Raw genomic sequence first — 21,230 nt, 5'->3', positions numbered from 1 at the left:
TTACGCTACGAATTAATTCTACACAATAGCGGGTTACTGGGGGAGTTTACCTAAAAAGACATTCATGGTAATGATATTTGGTTAACAACTGAAAACTTGTCTGCTGGAGAAGCCTTACAAGAAATAATGGGATTGGTGTAAGCTGCATGTAAAATCGACACCAATGCAGTGACGTACTGGGAATTATTTGAGGAGATGTAAGAAAGAGAAAAATGTCTCAAGGAGAAGAAAATAAGCAAATCATTTTTTAAGAGAGAGAATTTTATTTATACGTTTAGATTAATTTTAAATGATTACAAATATATGGTTAATTGAAGTTAGGTACAAGTTTTTTACTACGTTGACCACCTAAACGTCAATGATGATGATTGCCAAGAATTTTTCATGTTCTTGTCACTTAATTCATTGAAATGAACGAAATTTATCTCTTTGTGACATGATAAGTGTCAATGTCACCACAAACACCAACACATGATGTTTTTCTTCAAACGTCCGTAAAATATGACATGGCACTGCTGCATTGATAATGCTAAAGTGTCACTTCATTGTCATGGCATCTAACGAACTGGCCAGCGTCCGTGAAGTTATTATCTCCGCTGAGGGCGTCCGTGAAGTTATTATCTCCGCTGATGAGCGGCTGTAAAGTAACTAGCTAAATCATGTGAAATTCCTACCTGGTTTCTTAACATGTCTTAAATAATTTGTTATGAAGGTTTGAAGAAAAAATAGTATATGTTATTCGGAGCAAAAATGGTTTTATGTGCTTTGGCTTGTTTATCTGCCTTACTGCGTTCGGCAATCAATCTACCAGCCGCAGCACATAAAACTTCATTTTTGCTCCTCATAACATAATATACTATTTTAATCTAATACTTATGACCCGTATCTTCGATTTGATGGTTAGAAAACTTTCAAATAAATTAAACAGTATAATTTTAGTTGCTAAAGTTTCATCCAAATCACTTTCGTCGTGACATTTGTACCCAATAACATATTCAAAAGTAGTTAAATCCTTAATCCCTTGGTTTCCTTAAATGTAGAAAAATTGTTTCTAGGTCTCTTCACAATTTAATTGTATAATTTCATTTTGTCCACAAATACATACGAATAAATCTATTTATTAACTATTTTTTTGTAAAATAACGTTTAACGATAAGTTTTAATCATTTCCTTGTGTTTGATTCAGATATAATACAAAAAAAATGAGGCCAAACTACTCTAAATATTGTTGAAATTGTTAACAGAGAGAAATTAATTTTTGTACTCGCAGAGAAGGCCTATTGATACGTAATCGAAATATTTTTAACTGAAGAATAATATCTCCTCAAATTTCCGGTAGATTTTCTTATCAGTGAGGAAACATGTGGGTATTTTTATCCAACTCTTTTAATTAGTACATGTTGTACGAGGGCGGTTCTTGATTTATTGCCCCTGGCCTAGAGAGCATTGACTGATAAACGAAAAAAACATCGAAACACTTTCCTGAAGTTCTGATGGAGTAGTTTTCATTGATTATTTGCCGAATGGACAGAGCCCAACAGGAAAACATTATATGCTAAATTAGTTTAGTAACTACGCAATGATATCAAGGAAAATATTCAAAATATTTTATTGGAGTAAACACGATTTATTCACAAATTTAAAAAATCCCATTGTGGAACTCATTTTCTGGAAAATAAAACAGTGAAGAAGACGGACAACAAGCATAAACAAAAGAGTAGTAGATTATACAGGGTTATTCTAAATGATTGTAGTCAAAGTAGGCCATGCCCATGTTATTACGTTTTTGCCGCTTTCATGTGAACTGTCAGTTGTGTCGCTGTCACTGTCATTTTGTAGGTGAAAAGTGCGGTGATGAGATTTTTATTTATTTTTGTTAAATTAACGATTGAATCCAGAAATATTGAGTTGTTCTACAATCAATTTTAAAAATATTGAGTTGTTTTGCACCCAATTTAACACATCATTTTAATGATAATGAAGCAGTAATTCCTAGTTCTCTTGTTGTACTTGAAGGTTCAATAATATTAATAAGGTCTACTATACTAAGGACAACGTAACATTTTATCTGCCCCGCCCATTACATTTTCTTAGTTACCAATCAAATAGGTTGTTAAGACGATCTGATTTACAAAAAAAAATAAATCTGACATTCGAATTGTCTTAATGACATTTTATTTTTTAAAACCTAAAACAATAATTGTGGACTTCAGCAAAATTATAACCTTAACTTTTTTACGTGGCAAATGTGATGAAAAATTATACAGATTGAATCTGGCTTTGATTCTCATTGGTCAATTTATGTGGGCGGAGCAGATAAAAAGTTATAACAGCAATACTATAAAGTCTAAAATTTACTTTTTAACGTTGAACAGCCATCTTGCTATTTTTGATTTTGATATCTGCCATCCGTGCACATGGGCGACTCGGGTTACACCAGTGTGGCACCGGTTAAATATTCGGTAATAATTTCGTTATTTCGGATTTGTCGAGGCTTTTTTAACTACGGATAATTTAATTATTAAATATTTCGTGAAATTATTGATAAATATTTCGTAAAAAATCCTTCAAATGACCTTGCATTTGACTCGGTCGACCGCCTGTAGACATTCAACTCCTAGGACTTGAAGTGTTTCAAGTCCGGTTACAAAACAAAAGCCACTTCAACCGTTTCTTGAAATCATAATTTCCGATTTACTAAAAGAAATGCAATGATTTAAATTTCATTTTCAATGTTTAAACGTCCTTTCTGTTCATGGTTTATTTATGATATTTGAAACAAAGCTTTCGGGAGATTTTAAACATAAAAATTTTTTGTTTTCACTGCGGTTATTGTCAGTTGTTTGCATCTCACAAATTTTCTTGTGAAATTACATATTTTAATTGTTGTTACTTAGAAACCTGTATGCCTGTAACTAAACTCGTGCTGATAGCTGGATTTTATCGATGTATTTTTCAGAGATTTTATTGTGTGTAAATGTTTTGCCTTATTTATTAGGCACGCATTACCATTTACTACAAACACAACTCAAACTTTTATTCATAAATTTATAGAAAAAGACAACTCTCAACAATTTAAATATTTATAAAAAGCAATTTTCACACATTCGACATACAAAATGTCAGTAATACGTTTTCTTGGAAACGATTAATTAATTATCCCATTTACAGTAGCCCTCAATACGTGTACGCTTTTTTTTAATAGAAGTGTACAGTCGATTGCAAAAAAAATCGAGTAACATCAAATTTTCTATAGTTTAATTCATCCTTCTTGTTGTCAATTTTGATGTTACCCAGACAAGCAAAATGTCAAAACTTTTCATTTCTTACGTCAGACATAAGGACATTTCTTGTGACAGACATAACCTATTTGAAAAAGCATGCCATTAAAAGTCAGAAAAGACTGATTTACATGTGTTAAAAATAGGAAAATTCAGTGCTCTTGATTTTTATGATGTACAGTTGCGGCCAAATAAAAGCGACCACTAAATTGACATTTTATGTCATCTTTATAAATTTTGCTAATTCAGGATTTTAAAATGAAAGTTTCTCTGGTAACCAGATACCCATACCTGTGGCACAACATAACAGTGATGTTATGTTATCTCCTAGGAGATGATTTTTCAGGTGATTTAATATTTAATTCCGATTTACAATAGAAAAAATTGCTGCCCAGTTTTATTTGGCCGCAACTGTACTACCTACTCGATTTTTTTGCAATCGACTGTACAAATAATCCGTTTTGAGCATTTTCAGCGGTTTATTTTTGTTTATTCGCTAAACGGTAATCTTTTCCTCATGTTTGTTTGCCTTTTCATGACATCTGAAACTATAAATACAATGACATAACTATGGTAACACTGGTCTGCTCTTAGTTTGAGATAAGTGTTGGCGCGAAACGTGTTGTCCGTTGCTGTCCTCTCTGTATTGCCAAATCTATTATTAAAGGCTCTAATGTCAAGTTTTTTCAATAAAATGATCACAACAAATGTGTTTGCGGGATGGTTTTTTCTAAAATGTTTAAATATTGTGACAAGGTGAGTTCTACCCTATTTTTTCAGTCATCACCGAAACATAATTTTAAATAACTCAATTTATCTTCTCACGCAAGCTACTTTAAATTATATACAACGATCGCCTGACTTTTTCTATTAATAGGTTCATGTAAGTATATAATTGTGAATTACGTGCATATTTGGTAATTCCTATACGAACTAAATAGTTAGTTTTATTAGTCTAAAAACAATTTTGCAATTGTGAGCGCATACAGTTTAAACAAGGTCTTTTCAATTAGTTAATCAAGTGACCGCTTAACGGATCATCTGAAAGGACCGCTAAAGGCAGAAAAATTCAAATAGAAATGAAAAAAATCTGTTCCGAGTTGATTTTTTTTTGTTAGTAATTTTTAAAAGTACAATCATGCGCTTGCAAAAGTCCTGCTCCTTCACTATCGTTTTGGCGATCTACGCAGACTCAAAAATCATTGATCATCCCCTGTCTGCTACATCCCCTGCAACTCAGCATGTTCGTTTGTTCTACACAAAACATCAAGTTTTCTTAAGCCTGTGTTTATTTTGCAGGCGTTCGTGCACGTTTTGATTTTGATGGAAGCTAAGAAACATCGCCCGACGAAATTATGGTCCCCCAAAACCACCGCTCCTTCACTTTTTCTGCATTTGACTTGAAGGTCGCCATGCACCTTGGAAAATTCTTTAATTAAAAAAACTACATGGTACGTTGCTGTTGTCGAGGACATGAACACCACGGTAAATACATTTTTTTCATTTTAATGGAAAGATCTTGTCCATGCGAAAACGAAGCTACTAATTGATGCTGATAGTTCTGTGTACCTAATTATATTCAGTGATATAAAGTGCGATCGGAGATTATAGAGACACCTAAGATTTTAGAAACAATCACGTCATCCAGCGCAATCAGAATCCTTTGTATAAAAAATCTAGTAATAAATCGTTTAATCGCTGTCAATTTTAATTACGAAAATATTTAACTAATAATAGTTTAAACTTTTTTCAAGCAAAGAAATTACTTATATTTATCTCTTCGTGTCCAATTAAATTCTTTTTTGTTACTTCTTTGTTTCAGTTTTCAGCTCAATGACGTCTTGATATTATCTATTGTTCATCATAGTTGGCTTATCAAATCATTAAGTTACGCGTTCACTAAGTCGCACTGTACGCATTGGATGGATCATATACACAACATACACAATGCTTCCACAAACTGTCATTTTTTCGATTTGGATGCGACATATTCAAAATAACTCTCACTGCACTGTTCAGTTGTTTATTTTCTCTGATGTTATTTAAAAAATATATCCTTTGGAGACACTCAATGGATTTATCTCCAGCTGTAGTTTAGGACCCGATAGTGAACGTAGAGTTGATTGCGAAAAAAACGGGAAATAATTATTCTAACCTATCTCTCGCAAGAATGTTTCACACTATGAAAAAATTGTAACAATGTGTCAATTTTATTTTGACAGTTCCCGTTTTTTTTGCAACCAACTGTATCTACTTATCATTCATCTTTCACTTATTAAATTATGTAAAGTTTTTTCCATCCGTTCAATCCATCCGATGCCGACTAATGAGCGCCTATAGAAATTTTTTCGGAATTTCAAATCAGGAAATATTGATGGATAACCTTTTTTTAAGTACTATCGCGGCCAAAATACTTTGGTCGTCAATGTGACATAAATGACATTCAATTGTAAAGCAAACTTTAGGATGTTTAACCTTATTTTTTACTACTGTCAAAATTATTTTAATCTATTAGTGTCATACGGGTGGGGTAAATCCCAGCTGCGGAGGCAGGGTTCAAAAGCAAAAGATCAACACGGTCGCGGTTTAGACAACCTTCAGAAGCACGTAAGACGATTCTACATTTATCAAAAACTGAAGGTGCCATATTTTTGACAAGAATAATTTGAAATTGTCATGTATATTGACATTAATACTTGATTTACATTTGAAGTGTCAAAAAGTGACGACCAAAGTATTTTGGCCGCGATAGTACATACAAGTATTACAGGGTAATTAATTATAAATATTTCTTACATCGTAGTTGGCTATGATTTACGGTGTACGTAGAGATTTACCGCCTCTTCTGGATTTGTAAATTTGACATTTGACAGTTCACACCTGTCACTTTATAATTTTCATTGTTTATCCTTTTTCAAATTGTTAAGTTAAAGTGTTCTACTGTTCTGTCTTCTAAGATAGTTCAGGCAGCAAAAGAGATTTTTTGCAAGATAATCTCGTGCAGGATATTAGATAGTGCGTCGAGTAGTAAACATTTTGCTTACACCAAAACATAACACTTCCTTAATTTAGCAGCAGTGCAAATGGTTTATTCATTGACACGAGATACATTTATTGTAATGGCTTATTATTAAGTTGGAATATTTATGAGAGCACTTGTTTGAATACTTTACAAAATATCTAAATTTTCTAAACGTGTTCATAAAGGAAAATCATCTTGCAAGTTTCCAGAATATGATAACATTTTGCATTATTTGGGTATTTGTAAATGCCAAGTATTTAAATGTTTTAAATTACAACGAAATTTCATTGTGCTGTAAATTTACTCGTACATCCCTAAAAACATAAACAAATCTCAATATTTAACATTATTTTTAATTTCAATAATTTTATATCAATATGATGTAGTTAACAACAACATTAATAAAAAACAAATTCAATGGCATTTAGCAAAAGATTAATGGTGGTAAAATAGAAATTTAGAACTGTTACTAAGAGTAGAATCATCTGCATTATAAACGGCATCACCATTAACAAAACTGCTCGTCTTGTCACACACTTGACGATAGAGTTTTTCTGAACATGTTTTTTTTTAAACATCGCCATTTCATTTTATTGTCTTTTCCGTGAAGCTCGGGATAGTTTATATCTATTTGCAAGGGACAAATAATTACCTTGTTTAGTCAACAATGTGACGTCTATTTTAAAGGAGTCTCTAACAGAAAATTAACTAAAACATATTTTTCCATAAATAATGATTATAAAGTTGACTCTCCACCACTCTGGATAGAAGGTCTTAGTTCCTCGCGTGTCCTCCGGCGGTCAAACCCGACCTTTACACAGATTAAGGGTGGTCTAGCTCAATATCACCCATGAAGAGATGGGACAATTAGAAGGTCTCTAGAAAGTTTTTGTTTATACCGGGTGTCCGCGCAAAAAGACTGCACTATTGTTTAAATTAGGGCATTTATTTCCTAATTATTTTGAAATTGTATCAAAAAAACTTGTCAATTTCTTCTTGCTCATTCCAGAATTAGATATTTTTCGGTCATATCCTTATTATTAATTGTTTTAATGGATAAGAATATTTTATTTTTAAATCCAGCATTTTAAGCATTATTTCGTTCGCACTAATGCAGCTTAACCATAGGGGGTGCTCACGCAGGAAATTTATCTTATCTTATCTTATATTTAGGTACAGTGTGGAATAAAATGATTTACATCTAGTTTACCTTTGCATTACCCCTGTAAAAATACGAAATGCCGCTCTACAAAAAAAAAGAAAGCCTAACCTCAAAATATATATCCAAATTCCAAATGTGATTTATTGCGAAGGGATGATATGAATGCAAAGTTGAGATTGAAAAGATTAAAAAGGAGCTAACAAAAGCAAGTCACAGCTAGTCTTGAAAGTGGCGACCAACGTTTGTAAATTCAATTTAGTAAATTGTAACAATTGTCAATTCGATTGATGACATTTATTGACAGAACTTATAGTTTGGCACATCGAAAAAAAAAGTACAGCGGTACAGGAAAATTTACATGTGCAAAAATTCCAAAGGTAACTAGATGTAGGTAAATCATTTTATTCCACACTGTATTAATAAAACTATTACCTAACATATACGGGAAGATAAATTTCCCGCGTGAGGACTTTGCTTGCAGCACGACCGTAGGGGGGAAATTTCTTCCCGAAAAAGTTAGGTACACATTTTTTGTAACGAATAACTCAAAAATATTTTATCTACGATCGTGTAAAAAGTAGGCACAAGGTTTGGCACTAAAAATCGTTGTCAAAGTTTATTAGTGAACTGACGGAATCGTGCCGTAAAACTTTTAGTGCACGCTTTTATGGCACAGAAATGTCAGAATACAACAATACAATTTGTTGGAAACATTGTTTAGAACTCGGTTGCTAAACCACGTGGTTATCAAACGACTTTGGTTATTCATAAAATATTGGATCAATGATAATTATTTTATAGAAATTTATGTTGAAACCGGTGCGATGAACTCACGATCGTAGATAAAATGTTGTAAGACATACGTGTAAAAAGTTCCTTTGTTGCATTCACATCCTTTAAAATACTCCCTCGTACCTCGGTCGTATTTTAAACCCGTTCGTGCAATAAAGGATTACTTTTTACACTTATATCTTAAATAACTATAAAAATTAAATAAAAAAAGTAAATCATTTAACATTAGTAACTTTTTTACTATTGAGTTGGTAACACTTTCCCCGTCGATTACTAGATTATTAAAATGTAAAGGATCGGTGGTGTCGGTTCATTCTTGGTCCATGATTTTTTCTCTTCCTGTTATAATTTTGTCAAATTGATATTACTTATTTATTGTGCCAATGCCAATTAATGTTACAATTACAAATGTGACGAAACGCCCATTTTGTTTAAAGTGAATTGACGTTTTCGTCCGTCTTACGTCATTTAATACTAACTTCACAAAGCAATTTGCCCTAGTTTCTGTTGCAAAGTAAAAAATATCGGGGTGCGGGAAAAACGCTTTTCCGCACTCCGAAGATAACCGGAAAATACCGATATTAAAAACGATATATCCTGTATATCCCAAAATGAACCAGCATAATTTTAACCACGAGCTACTGGCTTCATGTAGAACTCGGAAAAAATATTTAAAAAATTCACTGTCCAAAAATAAAATGACATTTAATTTTTGAGGTACATTTTTTTTTTAATTGCTTTTAGTCTTCTACGTTGTCCTAGAACCTCGTAGGTAAAATTTCGGCACATTTTAAAAATACACCCCTCTATATCATATTTTATAAAATGTACGCTAATGCGAAGTAACCTCTAGGAAATATGCTTTAAAACAAGGAAACCGCATTGGTGTACGTTTTATAAAATATGATATACAGGATGAATTTTTAAAATATGCCGAAATTTTACCTACGAGGTTGTGGGACAACGTAGAAGACTAAAAGCAATTAAAAAAAATTGTACCTCAAAAATTAAATGTCATTTTATTTTTTGACATAGAATTTTTTAAATATTTTTTCCGAGTTCTACATGAAGCCAGTAGCTCGTGGTTAAAATTATGCTGGTTCATTCTGGCACACCCTGTATTACAACTCCAATAAAAATGAACTGAATGAACAACATGATTTGTAGATGCAAATGTTGCAATATTTAACATATTGTTTATTATATTTTCAGAGTACAACTCGAACGACAATATTATAAAATGATAGATCACATACCTGGATCAGTGTACAAAATAGTAATTATCGGGGGGTTTTCTTTAGTTTTCTTATTCTTTTTCCACAAGAGCAGCTTAACTGAGAAAGGATCGATATTCTTCACCACTGAAGAAGAAGACGAATTGTCCTTTAACAGTGCGTATACATTCGAAAACCGGCATTATTTTCACTCAATCCTTTCAGACACAAAATACTTGGTTGCTAGTTCCAAATGCAAGATCCCTGACTTAGAACCTCTCGATCCCCAAGTCCGAAAATTCTACCATCCAGAGAAATATACTCCTTGCAGCAAACTAGAATTGCTGACTTATGTGACGAAAATTGACAATATCGCAACTCTCCACATAGATACAGAAATCGTTCCGTCCTACACGAAAAACAGCATATCGTGTTGTTATGCCAACATTACCAGACAAGAAACCAAGAGCAATCCGGACGACGGCATCAAGTACCTAACAACTCCCACCTTAGTTGCTTTTTTTTTACTAAAAACTGTTTTTCAGAGTAACAAAATGCGTCTACTTCAAGGATAACGTCACAATGTACGAAGATTTTGTAATAGTGAAGTGCAAAGATGCGAAAACGAAGACGAAAATTTACGAAAACACTCACGCCGCGATCACCGTGAAGAAAGAAGTGAGGAAGAAGATGGACGAGTTCAATAACAACACCATCAACCCTTTCAGCGTCTTGTTTGTGGGGATCGACAGCATATCGCGGTTGAATTTTCTGCGGGGGTTGCCGGACACCCGTCAGTTCTTGGTGGACAACGAGTGGGTCGCCTTGGAAGGGTACAACAAGATCGGCGACAACACCTTTCCCAACGTGATGGCCATTCTGACTGGGTTCAACGAGAGCTACGCTTACGCCATTTGCGATCCCAAGAAACTCAACAAACTGGATCACTGTCCGTTGATCTGGTTCGACTACCGAAGACTCAATTACATCACGGGATACGCAGAAGACGAAGCCTGGATCAACACTTTCAACTACAAGAAAAAGGGGTTTACGGAGCCCCCCACCGACTACTATTTCAGACCGTACATCCTGGGATCGGAGAGACTGAAAATGGTGCGGAAGGACGAAATGAACTATTGCACAGGCCCCGAGACTGCCGGAGAAAGAATTCTGAACATCGCCAAAGATTTCGTCATCACCTTCAAAGACTACCCCACGTTTTCGTTCTTTTGGATGAACACCTTCAGTCACAATGAGGTCAATTCTCCCACTGGGATGGACAAAAAGATAAGGGGGTTTCTGGAAGACGTGAGCAACAGCGGAGTGTTGGACAACTCTGTCGTGGTGTTCTTGAGCGACCATGGAATGCGGTTTGGGGAGATTCGCTACACATCAGTCGGGTGGCTGGAAGAGCGACTCCCGTTCATCTACATTTGGGTGCCCGAACGGTTCAAGAAACAGTTTCCTGTCGAGTTCAGGAATCTGGAGAAGAAGCGCCACCAACTGACCAACCCTTACGACTTACACATGACCCTGCAACATATCTTGGTGTTATCGGGCTTCAACTATACAATGAAGCCGTCCAACGCCTGTCCCAACTGTAAGTCCCTCTTCGTCGGCGTCGACATCGACAGGTCCTGCGAAGACGCCGCCATAGAACAACACTGGTGCACCTGCGCCGGCTACACCCCCATCAGCCAAACCAACCGCACTGTGAAAGATGCATCAGATTACGTCATCGGCCAAATACACGAAATCATTCATGCCAAACGTAGTGATTCTAAATGTGCCAAATATTACGTAAACAACATAATCGCTTCTAGTATTTCTGAAACTTTTACTTACAAAGATGACATCTACCTTCTACTGGTGATTGAAACACAGCCAAAGGCGGTTTTCGAAGCCACGGTTTTATACAAAAACGACGACGACGAAGCTAGTTTTCAGCTTCAAGGCGGGATTAGCAGACTCGACAGGTACAGTTCTCACAGTCGATGTACGGAGGATGCTTATCTGAAGAAATACTGTTACTGCCGGTAGTAATACCATTTTTGTTGAAGTGCCTCGACGACATTAGTGAAAGACTTTTTGTTGCGGTGGAGAATTTCAGTTTTTGTTGATCAACGGAAATATCAATCTTAATCCTCTTGACTTGCATCTAAAACAATCCATTAATCGATTCATTAATCCCTTGCAAAAGCATATCCGATAAGTACTAATCCGAAGATTATTTTTTTCTAAAAACTGAACATTCATATCTATTTTGTGAATTGCAGTGGATGTTTTGGAGACAGTCAGAGTTTACGAAATATTTACAAAACAATGCTCAGATCTTACGAAACAAAATGACGTTCCCAGTATTTAGATTACGATACCAACGGATCTCACAAATGCCAAACACGAAATGTTAGTTAAGTCCTTAAAATTTATTTTTAGAAAACTATTGTTGCGCAACGCAGTCGCAAAATGTCGATGGTCGCAAACGTTAGATGGTCACGTGATACAGCCAGTTTTGTTTCGATTGGATGGGTCGACATTGAGAGATGCTACTGCCTGCGTTACGGCAACGGAATGAGATTATAGAACTTATTGTAAAATATGTTAGTTGGGATAATTTGAAACAATTCTCCATCCTTTGTTTAACTGTTATTGCAAAAATCAAAATACTATGTGATATATATTATTGCATTTTGTACAATAAGTATTTTCTAGTCATTAATTATCTTAATGATCGATGTAATTATTTTAATATATATTTTATAAGACATAGCATAAAGGAATCATTCTGTTAGCGCTACACTGATACTGATACTATCACATCATTTCCATTAAAACATCGTATCTGCATAGTGAGTTTTAATTGGTAAATTTGTTTTACTTCTTTCCTGCAAACAACAGTAAAAAAGTTACGACCGATCAATGGGTATACTCGTAATAAATGTCGATATACGTGAATTACCTATCTTCAACAAATATTGATTTCGTTGTATTTTATCTTATGTGCAGAATCGGACCTGCAAAAGTGCGTGAAAAGTGAAAACAATACATTTTGCAACTATGTTGATTAGGAGCTTATTTCTTTTTTCAATCAGATCTACTTTCAACACCCAGATTAGTTTTTCACCTTTCGTAATTGTCAGTAAGACGAGGAAGTACACAATCAATTTAATCAGAATCATTGACACATTTGCGAAATTGTTCTCGTTTTACCAAGATTAAATAATTGCCCAATAGACAAATATCTCTTATTAGTTCATAGTTTTCAAGTGAAGTTTTACTGGATACCTGTCAACTACATTGGACAAGGAGTGAATATGTGAATAATTCATCAAAAAGGTGAGTTTTTGGTCTAAAATACAGGTTGTTTTTTAAACGCTGGTAAAGTGGAACCAGAAATATAGTGTTTTTATGAGGGATGGAGTACATTAAGTTGAGAGGGTCAGTTATGGCAGGGCAATAAACTTCTGGCACTCGTCGCGCGACTGGGCTCTACCTACCTTTGTCTCCGATGGTCCATTTTCAGACGGCTCAAAAACATCTGTCATAGAAGATTTATAACTCTCTTCAAGTTGGTAATAAAAGTGACCCCAAAATTGTAAAAGAAATTATCGACTGGAGTCCATAAAAACACTATATTTCTGGTTCTACTTTACAAAAAAGACTGGTAATAGGTGAGGATGAGTAGAACTCAAAAACAAAAAAATCATCTAGTAAAAGTCTTCGTTTTCAAGATAAATAAATTAAATTTTGGTTAAAATTGTCAGTACGCTGCTGAATTAAAGGTAATTAAAAACGTAATTGGGATTGTCAAGCAACAACAATAATTTTATCGTAGTTTTGTTCATAGCATTGTCGGGTTGTTACGGTTTAACTTACTATCGTTGTGTCTGTGGCGTAGAATGTGTATGGACAGGGTTAGTTTATTCCAACCGTTTGAGATTAAAAAAAAAATGGTTTTCTGAACCATTTAGAATCTCCAGATGACCCAGTTTTTTTTGGTACTAGCATTTGAAAAACACCCTGTATATTAATAAAACAATTTATTGGTATTTTAAACTAAAAGAATTTGCACAAAAAATTTATATGGTTACATTATTGTCCATAACATCCAAATCTGGTGTTTTTATTATATTTTAACGTTTTGTAAATTTTGCATTTAATTGGTAGTGAAGCTGTCTGTTGAATTATGTTATGTGTTTCTAAGTTTGAGGTTATAAATAGCGTCAATGTCTAGTATATTGTTGTCAGTTTTCCTAGTTGGCAATGGAAAAACACTCAGACATCGCGGTAAATTCAGTAACATAATTATGTTCATTTTAATAGGTCCGGATGTCAGGTACTTTAGTGACGGAAATCAAACAGTGTGTCCAACGTTAAAAAAATAAATCATGGCCTGCCATTATGACAAAACAACGTGAACGGTGTTTGGACGATTTTTCCGTGAAAATCTATTAAACTGATAGTAATTGGGTTACTGAATAGGACAATTGGCTGCAGATTAGAAAAACATTTTTTGATTCTACGTCCTAAAGTGCATCAAAAAAACTTTCGTTTTACAAAAATTATAGAAACATTTTTTTAAGAACGGATTCTATGTTCCAGAATGGAATCTCTTGTTGTATTACCTTCTAAGATAGCTATAGTGTGTGGAATTTCACTAATCCTTTTAATGCCCATCCTACTTTCAAAAAACGGCTACATCGACCAACCAGTAATTTTTTTTAAAGGTACCATTGAAGAAGAATTTAATCTAAACTGTAAGTATATTCACGTGGTGTACTTTTGCTACATTTTCCAAAATTTTTCAGTCTCGCTTTATCTCGTTAATAGTACCAAATGTAAAATCCCGGATGTGGACCCGTTCCATTCAGAAATCATCAAATTTTTTCATCCCCACGATTACATCCCTTGCCGTAAAAAGGAGTTGCTGACTTACGTCACAAAAACTAACAACATCGCAACTCTACATATTAATTCCACAATGGTACCCCTTTACACAACAAACACCATGTCGTGTTGTTATGGGAACATTACACGACGAGAGGACAAGCAACGACCAGACGACATGATAGAGTAATGACAATTCACTTGGATTAAGACCCAATAAAAATTGTTTTTCAGCATAGGTATGTGTACCGAGTTCACGGACAGTGTGAGAATGTACCTGGATTTTGTCATTGTGAGATGTACCGATCTGGAGAAGAATCAGACTGTTTATGAGAACACACACGTGGCGATAACGTTGAAAGAAGAAGTCAAAAAGAAGCTAGAAGTGGTCAACAACAGAACCATCAAGCCTTTCAGTGTGTTGATGGTGGGTATTGACAGCGTTTCACGATTGAATATGTTGAGAGGTTTGCCTGAAACGTACCAGTTCCTGGAAGAAAACGAATGGATTCCTCTAGAAGGGTACAACAAGATCGGTGACAACACTTTTCCCAACATTATGGGCATACTGAGCGGGTTCAACGAGAGCTCAGCCTACGCCATCTGCAATCCCACGAAACTCAACAAACTCGACGACTGCCCCATGTTGTGGTATGACTACAGAAGACTGAATTACGTGACCGCATACGCGGAAGATGAGACCTGGATGAACACATTTAACTATAAGAAAAAAGGCTTCACGCAACCACCGACGGACTATTACTTTAGATCCTACATGCAAGGAGCCGAAACACTGAAGAGGGTGAGAAAAGACGGGATGAATTATTGTACAGGACCAGAAACCTCCGGTGAACGTATCCTGAACGTGGCCAAAGACTTTGCGGCGACCTTCAAGAGCTCTCCCAGTTTTTCCTTCTTTTGGATGAACACGTTTAGCCACAACGATCTCAACTCCATCACCGGAATGGACAAGAAAGTGAGAGGGTTTTTAGAGGAGATAAGCAGTAGTGGAGTGTTGGAGAATTCTTTTGTGATTTTCTTCAGCGACCATGGGATGCGTTTCGGAGAAATTCGTTACACTTCGGTAGGGTGGTTGGAAGGGCGATTGCCCTTCGTCTACATCTCAGTCCCTGATCGGTTCAAGAGACAATATCCCGTCGAGTACAAAAACCTGAAGAACAAACGCAACCAACTGACAACTCCTTACGACCTGCACATGACCCTCCAACACCTCTTGGTGTTGTCGGGTTTCAATTATACGACGAAAGCTAGTAGCGCTTGTCCCAAATGCACTTCTCTCTTCGTCAACGGAGAGCCGGACAGGTCTTGCGCAGACGCTGCCATTGAGCAACACTGGTGCACCTGTCTGGGCTACAAACCCGTCGATGTCAGGGGCCAAACTACTACGACTGCAGTGACTTATCTCGTCGACCAAATACACCAAATAATTCGTGACAAAGGGAAGGAGTCCATTTGTGCCAAATATGTTTTAAATAAAGTGATCTCATCCAGTACTTCTGAAACTGTAATATACAAAAACGACTCGTACGTCTTGTTGGTGGTGGAAACTGAACCCAAGGCTGTTTTTGAGGCCACACTTTTGTACAAACACGTTGGGAATGAAACACGTTTCGAGCTTCAAGGAGGCATCAGCAGACTCGACAGTTACGCTTCTCACAGCAAATGTACGGACGATACTTTCTTAAAAAAATATTGCTACTGTATGTAGTGCTCCAAATGGTTCAGTGCTGGTACCACCATAATAATATATAAAAGAAGTGATTGTTGATGTGGTACTATGTAATTGTAGTTTGTTATGCGGCACATATAATTTTTATACAGTTCACCGGAAAATTAAGAGTATTTCGAATACATTACTAGGGTTAGGCGGAAAATAGTATAGTTCGCGCTCCCCGTCATGGTGATGGTGGGAGTTATTCTTGTCGCTTTTACTATTTTTCGCTATACATTATATTCCCTCTACATGAACATTACTGATATCGCATACTTGCAACATCTACACTTTTTTTACATCTACAGATAAAGTTTGGAACAAAATTCATAATAGCATTATGTGATGTTTTTAGGAAAATCACTCGGACGAGTCGACTTTATTTCGAAAAATGCCATCACGTGACGTGCAACTTGTTTAAATGGCGTCATTGGTTTTTGCGCAACGACGTCATTACCAATTTTTTAAAAGGCAACCCCCACTTTTTTGTTCTTTTTCGGATAGACTTTCCTACTACCTAAACAATCAATGAAAAAAATTGGTACCTTACATGACATTTTTTTTTGAGAAAATGACAAATTTTACTTCAAAAATTTAATTTAAATTTTAATGTAAACATATTTTTGTCCGGGTTTAGTTAAAATAGAAGATTTACTTTAATAGACCAAACAATTTAGAAAATTTACGACAGAGAATTCGCGCTGAAATAGAACAAATAAGCCCTGACATTATTGAGCGCCGTGTACACCGACAACTACGGGCATAATTGTGGATTATGGCCCTCGGGAATTTAAAAACCCTCGTTCCACGGGCTTTAAACATTCCCTCGTTCCATAATGTCCTGATTCTGCCCTTTATACATAAATAACTATTATTTGAGGTCAATTAATTTTTTTTAGGCTCGGCTATCGCCTCAATCAAAAATCCCATGCCTAATACGGAAAAAAATTACATTTCCTAACTAATTGCACAAATAGCTATCATGGTATACGATTTTTTAATTAGAAGTGATAATAAAAATTGTAGGGCAAGAATTTTGCAGGGCTCATTTCAACAAGAATACCATACAGTGAGCCTCAAAAGTTTGAAATAATGGAAATATTTTCTTCCGTGTTGAGTTTTTCGAAAACAACTCGGACAGGTCAATTTAAATTTTTTAAGAGAAAAATTTTAGATAATTTCCATTTTTTCGACAGTTTTTCATTTTCGCACAGTGACCGTGATCTATTAAATTCTTATTTATCTCCGTGTAGTAGGTATGTATGACCTTTGGACCAACGCTACGATTCGAAAGATAATAATTTTTAAAAGCGGGAAGGGATAATGAAATTCCAAGTTTACATTGAATTTCCACAAAAATTAATTGTTTCAAGATGAAAAAGACACTCACATAGCTGAATGTCGATATTATACAGTGTTATGGAAGTCCACGTAATAAATTTAATCACCAATAGAACTCTTTAAAATAAACATATTGATATTTTTCTAATTTTGACATATAAAGTGACACTTTTCAAAATTAATTGACGTTGGGAAACGTCACACTTTTCGTAACTGGTTACGAAAAGTAAAATCTTTCCTAACTGGTTAGGAAAAATTTATTGTATCATCAATTTGACACTGTCATATTTTTTGTTTTTAAGCAAAATAACCGTGCCTACTTACCTACTTGATATTTTAACACAATAATAATTTATTATTAATGAAATTCATTACTTCGTTTAACGTTTGAAGAAACTTTTTTTTGTCAAAATTAGAAAAAATTTTGTATGTAACACTTTAGGAAATGCAATTTTGTGTAACTCGTGTGATTTTGCGGGATCTCGCTGCGCTCGTCCCGCAAATATTCCACTCGTTACACAAAATAACGCATTTCCTAACTGGTTACATAAATAGCTATTTTTTAATCGAATATTTTTTTTACATTTTTCTAACCCTTAATTTGACACTTCGCTCATGGGATAATAATCATCAATTGAAACGAAAAAGTAAGTGAAAATGTTTTTGTGCGGTAAAAACTTTACAGTTTTTTGAAGAAAGAACTAATACTAACAATTTTTACTGTTTTTCATTCGAGGATTTTAATGGAGTAATTCTTTTTTCTGGAAATAGTCTTGGAAACAACATTTTCCTGCTTATTTACGCGCAGGAAAATTGAATTTTCCGGACTAGTACTGCAAAGACTTATACAAAACGCAAATTAGCTATTTATGTAACCAGTTAGGAAATGCGTTATTTTGTGTAACGAGTGGAATATTTGCGGGACGAGCGCAGCGAGATCCCGCAAAATCACACGAGTTACACAAAATTGCATTTCCTAAAGTGTTACATACAAGATTTTTTCTAATTTTGACAGAAAAAAGTTTCTTCAAACGTTAAACGAAGTAATGAATTTCATTAATAATAAATTATTATTGTGTTAAAATATCAAGTAGGTAAGTAGGCACGGTTATTTTGCTTAAAAACAAAAAATATGACAGTGTCAAATTGATGATACAATAAATTTTTCCTAACCAGTTAGGAAAGATTTTACTTTTCGTAACCAGTTACGAAAAGTGTGACGTTTCCCAACGTCAATTAATTTTGAAAAGTGTCACTTTATACAGAGTGTCCCCAAAAAAAAAGACGAGTCCATAGCTCCCTTATTTATCGGAGGATTTTAATTATCTATACACCAAATTAAATGGTTGTTAATAGGCTACAAAATGGCCTAATAAATTCAAGTATAGCCCTATGGGCTTCAAGGGTAAACTGTCAAAATATTTTTTTTCAAATGGGATTACATAATTTTTATTAGTAATTCTGATAGAAATTTTAATTCTGAAAACAACAATGTATCACAAGTGTAACTTCACGTTAAAAAAAATAACATTAATTTTTGAAACAAATGACGAGCGTCAAGCGAAAAGCTATCAAAATGCACTGCGTTACAGTGTAATAACCAAATTAAAGTAGCTGGAAAAACAAATGACAAATAACATGTGGGATTGCGCAGATATGCCGCCAATGTTTAGCGCAAAATGGAACATAGACGATAGTAGCGTTTTTTACATTTTTTTTTTGTGAATTTTTGGTATTTAAGTGTATATTTGTGATACATTTTTGTTTTCAGAATAAAAATCTATATCAGAATTACTAAAAAAAAATATGTAATCCTGTTTGAAAAAAAAATATTTTGACAGTTTACCCTTGAAGCCCATTGGGTTATACTTGAATTTATTAGGTCATTTTGTAGCCTATTGACAGCCATTTAATTTGGCGTACAGATAATTAAAATCTTCCGATAAATAACGCAGTTATGGACTCGTCTTCTTTTTTGGGGACACCCTGTATGTCAAAATTAGAAAAAGTTATTTGTATCACTAGGCCAGAAACTGCACGTTTGCGAGCATGAGTACGGTTTGCAGTACGAGTCGATAGACGAGTATTGTTAAGTACGAATGCTCGTAAAACAGTTTCTAATAATTTCAAAATTATTTACCTGATGTAGGTACAAATTCAGCCATACATCATTTTCCTATTAGAATAAATTTTTTGTAAACATTTCTGTGTAATATCGAACTTTCTGTTATCCTTTTTTCATTTTTGCCATTTAAAAAATTAGCGATAGCGTCATTGTGCGGAAAACAGGAAGGGGTAGAAAAATTAAAATATGTAATTATTAATTTTTTTGTTATTTATTTTATTTGATTTTTGTTCAGTATTGGTAACACTGTTTGTACAACTAGTTAATATATCCAAATATAGCATAAACGTACCTATTACATACAAACCAAATATGACGACTAAAGCTTGTTTGACACGATGCTAAATTTCGTAGTAAATTTGTTAGAAAATGAGAGAGACCCTCGACAGGACCAATGAACGATCAGGATCATAGTCTGTCTTTGTCAGATCCTGATCGTTCATTGGTCCTCTCTCATTTACTAGTAAATTTTCTCAAAAATTTAGTATCGTGTCAAACAAGCTTAAGGCTAGGGCCACAGTACAGACTAAATAATCGGCCGATAATTTAGTCCGATTGGGTAGCTTCCGCGCACACCAGGCAAACTAAACTGTTTGGTTGGCTGTTGGTGGCGTTGGTGCGCAGACAGTCGACTATTAATCAGCCGACTGCTTATGCACAGTTGACAAAATCAACACAATTTAAATAAATATGACATCTGACATACAGAGTGTCCCCAAAAAAAAAGACGTGTCCACAACTCCCTTATTTATCGGATGATTTTAATTATATATACACCAAATTAAATGGTTTTTAATAGGCTACAAAACGGCTTAATAAATTGACGTATAGTTCCAAGGGCTTCAAGACTAAACTGTCAAAATATTTTTTTTCAAATGGGATTACATACTTTTTTTTAGTAATTCTGATAGAGATTTTAATTCTAAAAACAACAATGTATCACAAGTATAACTTGACATAAAAAAAAATAACACTAACTTTTGAAACAAATGACGAGCACCAAGCGAAAAGCTATCAAAATGCATTGCGTTACAATGTAATAACCAAATTAAGGTAGCTAGAAAAACAAATGACAAATAATAATATGTGGGATTGCGCAGATATGCCCCCAATGTTTAGCGTAAAATGGAACATAGACGATAGTAGCGTTTTTTTACATTTTTTTTTGTGAATTTTTGGTATTTAAGTGTATACTTGTGATACACTGTTATTTTCAGAATAAAAATCTCTATCAGAATTACTAAAAAAAAATATGTAATCCCATTTAAAAAATTTTTTTTTGACAGTTTACCCTTGAAGTCCATGGGGCTATACTTGAATTTATTAGGCCATACTACTACTACTACTACTTTACTTTATTTTACCCTACGGGCTTTAAAGGATTCCTATACTTTACAGTTCTAAATAAACTTACAATTCCAAAATCATTCTTTTTTCTTTTTTAAATTAACCTACATTTTCTTTTATTCCCCACCCCTCTCCTTCCCTATCCTTTCCCTCCTCTTCCATACCTCTTTCATCCATCCTATCTCTCTTCCGTCTTCGTTCAGTATTTCTCCCCGTTCCTTTTCCTCCCTTTCTCTCATTTCACCGCATCCTCTCCACATGTGCTCGATCGTCTCTCTCTCCTCACGGCACATCCTGCACATTCTTTCCTCCTCCTCCATCCAGTAC

General features: G+C 34.7%; 2 protein-coding genes across 3 annotated transcripts; both read left to right on the top strand.

The window, feature by feature from the left end:
• Positions 1–9,497: 9,497 nt before the first annotated feature.
• On the top strand, positions 9,498–12,318 carry LOC138125316 (uncharacterized). The gene is made up of 3 exons (XM_069040563.1): positions 9,498–9,648; positions 9,697–9,961; positions 10,017–12,318. The coding sequence occupies exons 1-3, from the start codon at positions 9,498–9,500 to the stop codon at positions 11,509–11,511; spliced, it is 1,911 nt and encodes a 636-aa protein (XP_068896664.1). The 3' UTR covers positions 11,512–12,318.
• Positions 12,319–12,657: 339 nt separating this feature from the next.
• Positions 12,658–17,579, top strand: LOC138125384 (uncharacterized). Of its 2 annotated transcripts, XR_011157435.1 has the most exons (5): positions 12,658–12,807; positions 14,074–14,228; positions 14,280–14,544; positions 14,593–17,231; positions 17,305–17,579. XR_011157435.1 is itself a non-coding variant. In XM_069040655.1 (4 exons), the coding sequence occupies exons 2-4, from the start codon at positions 14,075–14,077 to the stop codon at positions 16,085–16,087; spliced, it is 1,914 nt and encodes a 637-aa protein (XP_068896756.1). In that variant the 5' UTR covers positions 12,658–12,807; position 14,074; the 3' UTR covers positions 16,088–17,579. The 2 variants fall into 2 exon arrangements, 1 of the variants encoding a protein (XP_068896756.1); XM_069040655.1 differs by having other exon boundaries at positions 14,593–17,579.
• The last annotated feature ends 3,651 nt before the right edge of the window (positions 17,580–21,230 follow it).

This window comes from Tenebrio molitor, chromosome 3 (assembly GCF_963966145.1).
Source record: "Tenebrio molitor chromosome 3, icTenMoli1.1, whole genome shotgun sequence".
NCBI classification, from domain to species: domain Eukaryota; kingdom Metazoa; phylum Arthropoda; class Insecta; order Coleoptera; family Tenebrionidae; genus Tenebrio; species Tenebrio molitor.
The sequence above is the reverse complement of the archived record's forward strand: the minus strand, read 5'-3'. Positions and strand labels throughout refer to the sequence as shown.

Bases quoted from the DNA above. Each gene is read 5' to 3' on its own strand.
- LOC138125316 (XM_069040563.1), top strand. From the start codon at position 9,498: ATGATAGATCACATACCTGGATCAGTGTACAAAATAGTAATTATCGGG. The intron at 9,649-9,696 runs GTGCGTATACAT...CAATCCTTTCAG, and splicing joins AGACGAATTGTCCTTTAACA to ACACAAAATACTTGGTTGCT. The intron at 9,962-10,016 runs GTACCTAACAAC...ACTGTTTTTCAG, and splicing joins AATCCGGACGACGGCATCAA to AGTAACAAAATGCGTCTACT.
- LOC138125384 (XM_069040655.1), top strand. From the start codon at position 14,075: ATGGAATCTCTTGTTGTATTACCTTCTAAGATAGCTATAGTGTGTGGA. The intron at 14,229-14,279 runs GTAAGTATATTC...AAAATTTTTCAG, and splicing joins AGAAGAATTTAATCTAAACT to TCTCGCTTTATCTCGTTAAT. The intron at 14,545-14,592 runs GTAATGACAATT...ATTGTTTTTCAG, and splicing joins CGACCAGACGACATGATAGA to CATAGGTATGTGTACCGAGT.